The 12,947-nt window shown below is 61.0% G+C and overlaps 2 protein-coding genes across 4 annotated transcripts in view; one reads left to right on the forward strand and one right to left on the reverse strand.

Annotated features, from left to right (window-relative positions):
- Window positions 1-82: 82 nt before the first annotated feature.
- Window positions 83-8,497, reverse strand: REXO4 (REX4 homolog, 3'-5' exonuclease). 3 transcript variants are annotated; one of them, XM_082656821.1, is made up of 8 exons: window positions 8,148-8,497; window positions 6,418-6,752; window positions 4,878-5,015; window positions 4,486-4,679; window positions 3,238-3,326; window positions 2,128-2,202; window positions 1,528-1,602; window positions 83-909 (listed from the first exon to the last, which is right to left on the reverse strand). In XM_082656821.1, exons 1-8 carry the CDS (start codon window positions 8,373-8,375, stop codon window positions 796-798), a joined length of 1,248 nt encoding a protein of 415 aa, XP_082512947.1. In that variant the 5' UTR covers window positions 8,376-8,497; the 3' UTR covers window positions 83-795. The 3 variants fall into 3 exon arrangements, with proteins under 3 accessions (XP_082512947.1, XP_082512945.1, XP_082512946.1); XM_082656819.1 differs by having other exon boundaries at window positions 1,528-1,656; XM_082656820.1 differs by having other exon boundaries at window positions 1,528-1,660.
- Window positions 8,498-8,807: 310 nt separating this feature from the next.
- Window positions 8,808-12,947, forward strand: part of ADAMTS13 (ADAM metallopeptidase with thrombospondin type 1 motif 13) — a 33,994-nt gene continuing 29,854 nt past the window's right edge. Inside the window, exons 1-3 of the mRNA XM_082656814.1 lie at window positions 8,808-9,147; window positions 9,866-10,170; window positions 10,517-10,583. Coding sequence (XP_082512940.1) covers window positions 10,072-10,170; window positions 10,517-10,583 — 166 coding nt within the window. The 5' untranslated portion in view covers window positions 8,808-9,147; window positions 9,866-10,071. The remainder of the gene's footprint in view (window positions 9,148-9,865; window positions 10,171-10,516; window positions 10,584-12,947) is intronic.

Genomic DNA, 12,947 nt, shown 5'->3' on the forward strand with positions numbered 1-12,947 from the left:
GGGGGTCAGGGAGAGGTGTCACCCAGGACCAGCAGGGGGACACGGCAGTCCCCTCAGACACCGAGCCTTCACACGCTCCAGCTCAAGTAAAAACCTGCGTTTATGTCACACAACATCCCCTGTGGGTTCAGACTTTTCGTACGGCAGGGGCTCAGTATAGCCTGCTGCTAAACGCTCCACTCACTGCAACCGGCTGCTCCTGTGCTCAGAAAGCCCCCCGCCCCGGGCCGGGGGGGAGAGGGCTGCGGGCCGCCCGTGGTCAGAACGTCCATCCTAGTCGGGGAGTCGCCCACCTCTGGGGAGAACTGTTGCCACCGCGCTGGGCAGCCCGAGCTCCCCACGCCGGCCGTGGGCCCCGACCTGCAGTTTAAACTTGTGTGCAGCGGGTGAGAAAGGAACCGCTGAAAACCCCTCGACGAGGCTGCTGCCGGGCTACCCACAGCCGCGCGGTCCAGGCTCGAGTCCGCGGAGTTCTTTCCTTTCCGTTGGCCGAGGCAACGAGGGAAAGGGGCCTCCTCGGAGGAAGGTGCCACACACCTGGGGACAACTAGGCGCTTCTGGTCCTGGGACCCGGGGAATCCCCAGGGACAGCCCCTCCTCCCGTCCCACGTGCGGGGTTGAGTCTCAGACGCCACAACCAGACAGGAGACGTTCTGCCCAGCAGCAAGCACGCCGCGTGCCCCTGTTGCCATGATTCTGAAACCTTCCCACAGGGTCACTGCTCCGGGGGGCACTCCATCTGCCCGGCGGCTTGGTCACAGCTGCCCGCGAGCGCGGCACGGGACGGGGCTCCTGCTAGGCGTCGTTACCGTGGGCGCTGGAGGCCGGGGGCCGCCTGTCTCGGGCGATGCTCTCCCACTCCTTCCTCACCAGGACGTACAGCCTCATCGCTGCCTGCGCATCTTGAATCTGGGGGACACGCAGCATCACCATGACTGTCCCGCTGGGCGACAAGCATGGCCACATACGTGCCTGTCCACCCCACAGTTCCCGAGTCCTGGCATCAGACACGGACAAGTGAAGGAGAAAACTGACGAGAGCAGTGGTCCAGCACCACGGCCCTCACCGTGCTTCCGCGCCCCAGTTCATGGGAGGGAGGGACCCAAAGCGAAGGGATGAACGTGCTGCCTCGTGGGTGCTCCAGACACCACAGAATTAGGAAGGAGACGGGGTGGGGGACGGCAGGCCCTGAACTGGATGCTGGGGCACGAGAGCCCAACGGCTGGGCTCTGCGGGCCAGCGGGCTCGCGCGCAGTCCTAGAGGGCCTGCAATCCAGACTCGGGCCTTTGTCTCCGACTACAGTACACTGGTAGCTTTTTGGTGTGAAGTATTAGTTAAATGTAACCGTTTAGAATTTAACCGACACTTCGCAGGTCTGCTGTGCCGTGTCATTTATCACGGACCAGGAGCTCCTAAAACAGAAGCCGCCCGAGGCCCACTGTGTTTGTCTTCAGCTGACACTGCGCCTCGCGCACGAGGCCCGGCACAGCCCCGATCCCGAGGCCTGTCACCCGGGACACACTCACCGAGCAGTGCTCCGTCTGCTGCACCCGGATCCCCAGGACTCGCTCCGCAAGCAGCTTCAGAGACGGCCGTCCACTCTGCCAGGGGAGAGGGCGGCGCACAGCCACGCTCGGGTGGGGCCTCTGTAGGCCCTGCCTGGGCAGGGGAGTTGCCCGCTGAGCCCCGACCCAAGGGACCTTCAGTGTCCCTCCCATCGGAAGTGCCCGCGGCCCTGCGGGTTGGTGACACCCGGTCAGCCCACAGAGGAGGACCAGGAAAGGACTCTGCCATGTCTGCCTTCCGGCCTCAGGCTGCCCTGCTCATTTCAAGGGCAGCTCTGCCTCTGGAACAGACACGATGGCGGCTTCTTGCCTGCAGTCGGGGGTCTAATCACAGAGACCAGAGAGTGGAACTCACCTGCCCTCAGCGACACTAACTTTAAAGTTGGCATTTGGCAGAACTCTTTCTCTTCTAAGACTCCTTTTAGTTTTAAAGGTTAAAAGGAAAAACCAAATGAAACCCAACACCTTTCATCAGTAAGCCAGCCTTCAGGGACCAGAACCGACAATCACGTGAACCGAGAAACTGAACTACGCCGTGCGGGGCCGCGCGGCTCCAAGTACCTTCACTTGGCTCCGGAAAGGCTTGTACTTCTGAGTGTCCCTGATCTTCTTCTTCGGGTGACCAAGAAACAACGCCTGGAGGAGAAAATAGGACGGGCGTTTTGTTGTCCATTTGCAGCAATAGACTCCTTCTACCGAACTCCAACACATGACACACATGCACACACAAATAAGACAAGCACTGACACGAGCCTGAACTTCTGAGGGAAGATCACCATGGGAAAAGTGATGGAAGGACCATGGGCATGAAAACAGCCTTGAAACCGGGGAAGCGGGAGACTCAGTCACCAAGGAGCCCGCAAGTGGCTGAAACGCGGGTCTGCGCGGCGAGGGCGAGGGCGCGGGGAGGGCGTGGGGAGGGAGCACGAGATACCGGGGCCTCTTGAAGTGAGAACGTTTCTGACAAAACGCGTCTCCGTGGGCAGAGGAATTGTTGGTTTTTAACAGTTCAAGCTCTACTTTCTTTTTCGGCCGACTGCGCGGCTTGTGGGATCTTAGCTCCCGACCAGGGATTGAGCCCAGGCCCTGGCAGTGAAAGCGCCAAGTCCTAAACACTAGACTGACAGGGAATTCCCTCAAAATTTACTTTTAAAAGACATTTAAGACCGATTTCTATGGGTCCCTGAAACATCGGAGGCTGCCAAGCTTCCAGGAAGCACCGTTTGAAAAGCTGCAGGCCCAGGAAGGACAGTCTCCCACAACTGCACGCCCCCAGCTTCTCGTCCCAACAGGTGGGTCAGCTCTGCCCACAGCAGAGACCCTAAGGGGCTGAGGCTGAGCCCCACTCTCTGGGGCACAGGAAGGGGACCCTCCGAGCCTGCCTGCCGCCCGCTGTGCTGGCCGCCATGGGCCGGCCTGTGACACGGGGAGTGCCCAGTGGCTCCGAGGAAGGGGCGCCGGGGATGCTCCCAGACAGGAGGGGCTCTGCCCTGAGAGGGGTGGTGGCCCACCGGGCAGGTGAGGGTGGCAGAGACAGCGCCCGGCTCTGCCTACGAGGGTGTGCAGGGACCCGCTCCTACAAGCTGACATGGTGGGCGCATCACCCGAGTCACGGAGAGAGCGCGACCACCTGGGACACCGCGTTACGTAAGAGGCGCCTGGAGCCAGCACCTTCAGGTCGTTGTGCAGCGCGTGTCCGACTAGAATCCGGCCCTTCAGCAGGTCTGCCACCTCCTTCTGAACGACTTCAAATTCTTCTCCTGGAAACAAAACAAAGCAGTGGTTTTTAGTGACACGTCCATCACTACCGTGCTGAGCGAGAGGACTGGCAGGCGGGTCTCTCTGCTCAGGAGGGCGATACCAAGGCCGAGGGGCCGTCCCAGCACCCCAACCGGGGAGAAGTGGGGGGAGCACACTCACAGCCCCCTGCCAGGGCAATTCTGACGGCTGAATCTAACAGTAAGAAGCCAGGGCATGTGTTTGATGTCTTTCCAACCGGAGACGAAAACGAGGCGGGGGTGGCCCTCGCCACAGATGGTGAGAAGTCCGGCTCTAGACCCTGGGTTCCGGAGGCAGCTCTGCTTGCTTTTTCAGAGCGGACCCCTCGGGGCTACGCCCTCCCCTAACGCCCAAAGGGAAGGGCTGCAGCAACCGCGCTTGGGCCCCACGCCTCTGCCCGCCCGCGACCCTAGCAGGACCGGCAGAGCCCGGATGGAGGTGTGGTCAGGCCCTGGGGTTGACGAGCGGCCGGGCCACCTCGGGGGCTGTGCTCCAGGGAACCTGAGAGGTGCAGAGAGCACGCAGCCAGAGGACGACAGAGCCGCCGCCTCAAGCCCCTGCTCCCAGGATCTCCCCAGGTCCCAAATCTGGGGCCCCCTGGGTGCCTCTCTGCCCTCCCCCAACAGCCTGTCCATTGGCAAACCCTATGGGCTCAGCGTCCAGGCTGTGTCCCAAGCTGGGCCATGGCTCGTTGCCTTGTACAGCCACCTCCCTGACCAAGGGCACAGAGGACAGGCTCATTCCTCCACCCCCGCGCCCCGCCCCAGCCTATGCCCAGCGCCGAGGCCCCCCGAGGGAACCTGCGCCAGACCGGGCCCCTCGCTGCTCACGGCCTCCCCACGGCTTCCGAATCCTCGCGTAGGCCTGGGAGCCCCTCCAGCCTGTCCCGCCTCCCCACCCCTTCCCCACCCCACAGCAGCCTCTCTCCGTCCAGGAACACTGTCCCAGTCTTCAGGTCGGGTGGCCAACAGGCAGCGAGGCCGACGCAAGCGGCCGTGGGAGCCTCTGAGCCCACCTGCCCGGGAGGGAGGAAGACCGCCGGGCTCTCGCTGCGCCCGCGCCTGCAGCAGAAAGGGCCGTAGGGAGACACGGAAGCGCTCCAGCCGCCCCCGCCCGCGTGCCCGTGCTGAGGTGACCCACCCTGCGCCAGGTCGTCGGGCCGGATCCCGCTGACCGCCGTCCTGTAGTCGGTCACCGGCTGGGCTGGCTTCACGTACTTGTCATAAACACACTTCCCGTACTGGTTCACCAGGGACACGCGGGCCACGATGCTCTCTTCCCCCTTGGGGCCCACGCCCACCATCTCACAGTCCACGGCTAAGGCTTTAGTCAGGCTGAGGGGAACCAAGGCTCCAGTTTAATCCACTCGCGGGACCAGGAACTGGCACCACCACTCAGTTATGTGACAAGGACGGGTGTCAGCCGGACACCGAGAGGCGCCTGCCCAACTCAACGGGAGGAGAGGGAAGCGGGCCCTTCCTGAGGACCCCCGGCCCCGCCCCCCGGGGCCCTGCCCCACGCGCCCCGCGTACCCACTGAAGGCCCGCTCCTTCACCAGCGTGATGGTGCTCTCGCTCTGACCCAGCCGCTTCCGTGCTATCCTGGCTGCCTCCGGGCCGATGGCTGCTTCGATGTCCGCTGGGTCGACGTCGTCAAACCAGATGTCTTCTCTAAAAGGCAGAGGGGAGAACAGGCTGAGCGCGGGGAGGCGAGCGGGGTCTGCTCTTAGGGCAGCCCAGCCCCAAGTGCCTGGCCGCCAGCCCACCGCTCTGGCTACTGTGATCATCCTGCCGCTTTCCCTTTTAATTACTCGTTAGGGACCTCCCTGGTGGGTAAGACTCCGCACTCCCAATGCAGGGGCCCTGGGTTCGATCCCTGGTCGGGGAACTAGGTCCCACATGCACGCCGCAACGAAAGATCTCGCATGCTGCAAGAAGCCTGGGCGCAGCCAAACAATAAATTAAAGAACAAACGACACTCATTAGCTGAAACTTAGGAACTACAAGCAACAGGAAGAACATAAAGCAAAAACACGCCCCCCACCCCCAGTCAGGTGTACCGGCTGATAACGTTTTCTTCTCAGTTACAAAACGGTTCAGTCATGAAACATTTAAGAACCTCAGAGAAACGCGATGAGTGCAGAACATAGACAAAGAGCCCCACCACCAGGTCCCCGGGCCGAGCCCTGCAGACATGGACTGCAGCCGGGCAGGGATGGGGAGCGGTGGCTCGTGACTGCGTCTTTCGGGCTCAGCGTCCATGTCATTTCTTTAGCGGCAGCCTCCTGAGCTCACTGACTGGACGCGCCCCTCTGGCCATCTGCCCCCACAGGCTTCTCCCTCGTTGGATGTATCCCAACCACATTGAAGGAATTACTGAAATAAGTTCAGTGCATCGTCTGTCGCCCTCGAGACAGAGGGACCTGTCGTGACTGCTGTTTCCAGAGAGTGTGCCTGGGGCAGTGACTCGCGGCAGGCACTCAAATTGTTCTTTCCTGAAACCTTCAGCGATGGTGTCCTCAACCCCAGGCAACACACAGCCAGGCTGACTTACCATCACGCCACTCCTGGCTGAGCCATTCAGAGGCAGCCACTGACTTCTGCTCCTCCCCGGGTGGGTGACACCACAGGGTCTGCTGACCAGGCACTGGGTCGGCACGCTGCCCCTCGCGGACCCGCCGCGGGTGAGCACGCTGAGGCTCCGGGCACGTCGGGAACCTGCCCCACACCACCCAGCTAGCAAGACGTGGCAATCGGCTTCACACTCGGGTCCCTGTGGCTTTGGCGTTCCTTCATTCCAAAGACCCTTCCTTGGGGCCTCCCACGTGCCAAGCCCTGTTCTAGGCCCCAGAGACAAAGCAGCTGTGAAACAGGCTGTCTCCCTCGTGCCCACATTCCAGGGGAGACAAATAGTCAACAAAGAAACCGACAGCACCAGGGTAAGGTGACGGAGGGGCCAGCAGCCTCGGCCTCCTTAAGGAGACAGGCCTTAGTCGCTGTGACCTGGCTCTCGGCCAGGAGGCCGATTAGGCCAAGACGGTCATCACAGCTGCGCCAGCCCGGGGGTACTTACTCGGTGGGCGGGGCCGGAGGCAAGGTGGCGGCCACCTCCTCAGCTTTGCACTTCTTATGTCTGATTTCTCCTCGTTTCGGGGAAATGTCATCATTGGTCCTTTTCTTCGCTCCTTTCTCATTGCGCTGTGCCCGGATCTTCCTGTTCTTCAGAAATCCTGAGGGCACAGAGCCCCGCGTGGCCTTGGGGTCTGTGTTTTCTGTCCCCATCTCATCTCTCTTTGCTTTATCTGAGATCACTTTCCTGTTTTGTTGGACACCTTGGGGCTGCTTTTTGGAATCCGTCTGAGAGAGAACAAGAGCCTCTTCCGGGGCCTGTGATTTTTGTTTCAGCAACTAACGGAACCCAAGATAAAACACGAAACACATTTTAATTTGGAAAACACGCACAAAGGATTAAGAAGGCTTACACGTGTGTGTGTGTGTGTGTGTGTGTAAAAGCAACCTGTCTCCACATTTAGAGTTAACTCCTTCACAGCTCAGGCCAACAAGCTGGTGCATGGCAGCCACCTTCTTGGTTTGCTACTGCTGTGAGGGTCTCAGGAAGAGACGAGTGTGTCCAACAAAAAGAGGCTGAAAAAGGGCTGACAGCCGCACCCCTGCTCTCCTACACGGAGGGCTGAGGTCTCCCAGCCCAACCTCCTCTTGCGTGCAAGTCCCCAGTGTGGCCATTCTCAACACGGTTAGCACCCTGCTACGTGGCAACCAGCTGAGTGATCAGGCGGGTTTCTACTTACCTGTTCCTATAATGTTTAAAGAAGAAAATACTTTCTTGTATGAACTGGAGAAAACCCAAAGTTTTTTCCATAATAAATATCCCTCTGCTTGCTTAGTTTTGCTTTACTTTCTTGAGAGAAAGAGATAAAGTTACAGCTCAAGAAGTCAGAGCACCCGGGGGTTGCCGGAGGGAAAATTTCATCGGCCTGTGTGTCAAGACAGGAGAATGCTTTGGACTCTGCCCTAAGGTGCCCGGCTGTGTTAAGAAGCTCAGAAGCTCTTACGTTCCCGCTCTCACTCTGAGGCTCCCTCCGTAACCGATTTCAGGAACTAGAAGAGACTTTGAAGGTCACGCCCCACGGTGTGAATGTGCACCCCCGTCTGCCATCTGCTAGCTAGCTATGCGACCTTGAGTCAAGTTCCTTAAACTCTCTGCCTCATCTAGAAAACAGCGATGACAACAGCAGCCAACTCAACGGAACTGGAGAGAATTTATGAATGAAGCAGAGCAAACAGCATTTAGGAGACAGTAACCTGTAACCTGTAGGTAAGTATGGGCCACTGATTCCGAGAAAGGCAGTAGGTTCAACACGGCATTACGAGCAGGGACTTGGGCGTCTGACTCCTGGATCTGCTGAACCGGCTGCAAACCTGGACACCTTACGTAACCTTTCCGGCCTATTTCCTCGTCTGTAAAGTGGCGATGATTAAGGACTCTATCTCAGGGTTGGTTAAATAAGAACACATGTAACTCGGCCGGCAGCGTCTGCCCATTTTAAGAGCTCAGCAGCCGGCGGCAGTTGCTGTCAACTCTCACCTATTGAAGGTCCAGGGTGTCGCCAAAATCCTTTACATCAAGTCCCTGACATTCACTGGCCTGCGAGCTCGCCGCCGCCCGCAACAGGCCACCTCTCTGTGAACCGCTCTGTCCACAGCGTTCACGCCAATCTGCGCTCCCTTGGACCCCACAAGCCCTTCTCCGTTTTTCCATCCGCGGGGCCCCCGCGACCTTACCTCCTCCTGCAGCGCCTTCCAGTTTTGGGAAAAGTCCTCCGGTGCCTTTGGAGGTCGCACCACGACCACGCCGGGGCCGTTTCCCGGCTTTCTGCCTGCTTCTCGCGCTTTGTTCTTCCAAAATCTTTTCTTCCTGTTTTTCTTCCGATTCGGCTTCTTGACGAGCTCGGGCTCAGGCGCGGGGTCGCCCGGGGCGCGCTCGGGGGCCAGCACCCTCGCCTTCGCCATCCCGGCACCGTCCCGGCCCCCGCGCCCATCCACGGCGGCGCCGCGGCCCCGGAGCCGAGCTCTGCCCGCCGAGCACAGGTCCCGCCGGACCCCAATTCGCCGGCCGCGGTGACAGCAGCGCGCGGGACCCCGGAAGCCGCCCCGCGCGAGTCTCCACACGTGAGCGCCGATCCCAGGAAGTGCCCTTCTCTCGCCGACCGGCTGGAAACCGGGTCTTCGCCTCTGGTTCCGCGCGGCCGGGAGCAGGGCGGGGCTCTTTGTCCCCCAAGGAAAAGGGCTGCCACCCCGGCGAGCGGCGTCCGCGGTCAGCGACCCAGGATCCGGTTGGGGCAAGCCCGGGATCTCCCCGAGGGCCGGCCTGGGGCCGAGAAACGTGAGCGCCGGAAGGGAACTGGGGGGGCCGCCGTTGGTGTAACACCGAGGCCCGGCCGGTGGAGGGCGGGGCAGGTGGCCGCCAGGGGCCGCTGGACGGCCGGGCCTGGGAGCGGCGGGTGCGGAGCGGACTCACAGGGACCCCGGGCAGCTGTCTCCCGCCCCGGGGTCCGAGCCCGGCCCATCTTCCCTACGCGGCGGGGAAACTGAGGCCCAGGGACGGGAGGGAGCGGCCCAAGTCGCACAGCCTGCTTTCCCAGGGCCGTAGTTCAGCAGCATCCGATAACAATAATAAGCACTGTAACAAGTGTTGAACTGTATTATTTTGTGTGACAACAATGATAACAAGTCATTTGCGCACCATGCCTTGGCTCTGGCAATACCTGCATCAGCGACACAGGTGAGGCCTCCACTTCCCCAAAGCTTCCATCCCAGGCTCTGTACGTGCATGGGGGCCTTCAGGGAAATACAAATGCTAAATCAACAATTGTGGATAGTAGTAACTGCAACGAAGATGATGAAGTGAGATACAGTGGTACGGACTTGAGGAGGAGTAAGGCTACCCAACGAAATGCAGGACGCCCAGAGAAATAGGAATTTCAGATAAAGAATAATTTTGAGTATAAAAATGTCTCATATATTAGCTGCAATTTGGGGGGCATACTTAACCCCCCCCCAAAAAAAGCATCATTTACCTGAAATTCAAGTTTCGCTGCTGTCCTAATTTTTATTTTCTAAATGTGACACCTTTCCCTGGGGGGCCACTTAGATGGTGCCACGAGGGAGGTGACATTTGAGCTGAAACTAGAGCAGCAAAGCACTGGGCGTATTTGAGGAACGGAAAGCAGGCTGGGGGGGCGGTGGCTGAAGGTCTGTGAGCAGTGTGGGGATGGCTGGGGAGGCAGGCAGAGGGCTGGTGCCACCGTCCCGGTGGGCAGCCGTCGGCTACAGGCACAGAGCAGGCAATAGCTGAGAGGGAGGGAATGAGGACAGGAGAGCAGGAACAGGTCATGGAAAGCAGGGTGTCCATAGGAAGCAGGTGTGATGGTGCCTCAGCCAGCCGGGAGCCACAGTCACACAGATGGGAGATGAATCCCACCCCCGCTCTGTGCTCCCAGGCGCAGGACCGGTGGCTGTGCTCTGAGCCAAGGCCCAGCCCAGCCCAAGGCCGGGCGGCGGCGGGAGGAGCCTGCAGGCCGCCCAGCCCCTCGGCCCCTGCCCTGGGAGGAAGCGCTCACGAGTAAACACAGCCTCATCATCCAGCCCAGCGGGTCTGTCGCATTCCACGCCGGCCAGATTGCAGTCGCTCTCCCTTCCTGGGAGGATGAGTGAGCTTCGCCTCCAGGGGAGATGTGTGCGGGCAGTTCTCATCTCTGTGCCCCTCGTCCTCCTGGGCTGCTGGGGACTCCCTGATTTCCAGCAGGTGGGTGGACCCGAGGGCTGCGGTGCTGGGGGAGCCCCGAGAGCTCGGAACCTGGGCTCCGCTGGGTGCTGAGGGCAGGTCCCTGGGGGAGAAGCGGCTGCCCAACAGCCCTTGGGCCAAGTGGGAGGAAATCCGAACTTGGGGTTCAGGGGCTGAAGTGGGCTCACTGGAGAGGGAGTTGGCCTCGGTACTGTCCACCCACCTGTTGAGGGGCAGAACCGGCTAGATGGTGTGAGTGGCTTGCCTCCTCTCCATCCTGGGCCCCTTCTCCCCCCCACACCCCCGCCTGCTCCTCTCCCACACCTCCTTCTCCCTCGTCTTCCCTCACTCATCCTTTCTCCCACAGCAGTTTCTTCAGGCTTTGGAGCCAGAGGAAGTGACCGCTTACTTTGGCCCTGACGTTGCCTCCGAAGGTACTTGTCCTGGCGTCTTCCTTGCGAGGGGAGTTTCTCAGAGCCTGCAGGGGGCATCTCACCCTTGGGTCAGGGACCTTGGCTTTTCAGTGGCTCAGCTGAGAGGAAGTCAGAGCTGCTGCTGTCACCCCGTTAATTAGTTCTGTTACTTCCTGCCAAGTCGATAAAAACTGGTCTGGGTGTCCTGGGCCGGGCTGGGGTTGTGACCCTGGGATTCTGCTCAGTATCTCAAGGGAACGGGCACTAATTAGCTGGTCTCTTCCACCCCTGGGCCTCCCTTTGGGCTGACTGACTGTCAGGAACTCTTGCAGTTTCTGGCCAGGATGTAAACATTTATCTTTTCTGTGAGACACAAGAAGGGCGCTGGGTCAAGCTCCAGCCAAAGCCTTTTCCTGTCGCTCGTGGACCGTGTCTGTGGACTTCTCCATGGTGCCAGCCCCCTTTCCAAGTAGGGCCATTGGTGATCCAAAGGCAGGTGGGGACCAGAGGCAGGGTAGGCTAGTGGTCAGAGCGGAGGGAATTAGGGGTGTCACTCGTGCCTGCCTTCTCTGTGGTCGGGGCCAGATGCACGCTGAGCAATGGCTGGGGTCGCGCTGCGGGCAGGGGGAGCTGTGCTGGAGGGCCGAGCAGGGGGGAGTGAGGGGCCTCCTATCTCCCGCAGTGCCCCGATTCGACGTGGCCCCGCTCACCTGCGTCTGTGAGCCCGAGCATGAGGCCGAGGACGGGCGCGGGGGGCTGCCCTGCAGGGCCCCGAGCTGCTCCCTGGCAGCCCTGGGACGGCTCTTCTGGGCCTCCTTGCCACCTCCTTCACCAGCGAGCGTGTGGTCAATGCCTCCCTCCGGCTGCTGGGGGCCCCCCACCCCTGCCTCGCGGGAGGCCTCGCCCTGCTGCCCCCAGGCGCAGCGTCCAGGCTCACCTTCTGCTTGGGCTGTGTGGTGAGTGGGCGCCCAGGCCGGCAGCAGGGGGAGGTTGTGCCGTGGGGACCCCAGTGGGGCAGAGATGCCTCCGAGCCCCCGCTGCACAGCCAAACGTGAGCGCAACACCACTTAGCCAGACTCTGACGCCATGGGGGCCTGTTCCTCGGAGGCTCAGAAAAGCCAGCTGAGTTTCCCAAGGCCACCCAGCTAGCAGGCGGCAAGCCCGGGGAACAGGGAACGGAGAGAGGGTGGGCTTTGCAGTCAGACCTCTGAGCTCAGACTCCAGCTCTGTGCCTTAGTACAGGCGACCTTGGGCCAGGCACTCCCTGGACGTCAGCGTCGTCACTGATGGGACTTCCCAGGTGGTCCAGTGGTTAGGACCCAGCGCTTTCACTATGGGGGCCCGGGTTCGATCCCCAGTCGGGGAACTAAGATCCCACAAGCTGCGAGGCCAAAAAAAAAAAGAAAGAAAGAAAGAAAAGAAAGATTAAGAAAGAAAGGAATGGTGAAGGCAGCAGCAGTGGCCTTTTGGGTATCTTTGGGGATTGTCACGCGTTGTCACGATGCACCACTGAATGAGCCAGAGCCGTTTATATCACAACCACCCGCCTCCCCGCCCCATTCCGGGGTCAGGAGGCTCAGCCTGGGTTGGAACAGATGCCGCTCAGGGCCCACCTGGTGACAGGCAGTGCTCTTCATTAGTGCAGGCCTAGCTGGTCCCTCAAGACCCCCTCCATTCTTGCACACGTGGGGCCCCGGCAGGATCCTTACCAGGCCCTGCAGACTGGGGCCGGGAGGCCTTGTGCGTGACGGGGACTGGAAGCGTGGCTGGGGCCCTGGCAGCAGGTGGTGGGCAGCGAGCGCAGCCCACAGAGGGCATGGCTCCCCCGCTGTTCCACACAGATGGGCTCTCGGACCTTGGACTTGGGCAGGAGCCCTTGGAGGGGGCAAGTCCATGCCTGGTGCTGTGATGGCCCTGCATGGGGGATGGGGCTGTGTGCACCAGGCAGCTCTGTCTCCTCCAGGAGGGCGACATCCTGGTGGGTGCAGACGGGTTCTATATAGAGCCGTTGAGGAGGTGGCACCGGGAGCTGGTGCCTCCCTGGGGTGGTGCCCAGCCCCACCTGCTCCACAGGCCCGCCCCCAGGGCACCCACGGTTCCAGGTACAGCTCCTGAGAAAGGGAGGGTGGAGCTGTGTCCAGGACAGCTCTGCAGGAGGGACCAGCTCTCCTGATGCCTGGGCCCAGCTCCACCAGCCACCTTTGTTAGCACGCAGGGGAGTGCCCAGCTCACGGGGCAGGCCAGGAGAACACGTGGCCACCAGCCGTGGCCCCAGGCCGTCTGCTTGGTGGGCAGGTAGACCTCCCGCCTCTGAACAGCCATTCAGTTTACAAAGCGTGTTCACAGACGTGCGCGTGGAGCCTCGGGCGGGCCGAGGTCAGCGGT

The sequence above is a fragment of the Grampus griseus genome (assembly GCF_964374135.1).
Source record: "Grampus griseus genome assembly, chromosome: 6".
Taxonomy (NCBI): Eukaryota; Metazoa; Chordata; class Mammalia; order Artiodactyla; family Delphinidae; genus Grampus; species Grampus griseus.

Bases quoted from the DNA above. Each gene is read 5' to 3' on its own strand.
- REXO4 (XM_082656819.1), bottom strand. From the start codon at position 8,375: ATGGCGAAGGCGAGGGTGCTGGCCCCCGAGCGCGCCCCGGGCGACCCC. The intron at 4,680-4,877 runs GTACGCGGGGCG...GGTTCCCCTCAG, and splicing joins AAGGAGCGGGCCTTCAGTGG to CCTGACTAAAGCCTTAGCCG. The intron at 910-1,527 runs GTGAGTGTGTCC...CGTGTCCCCCAG, and splicing joins AGCAGACGGAGCACTGCTCG to ATTCAAGATGCGCAGGCAGC.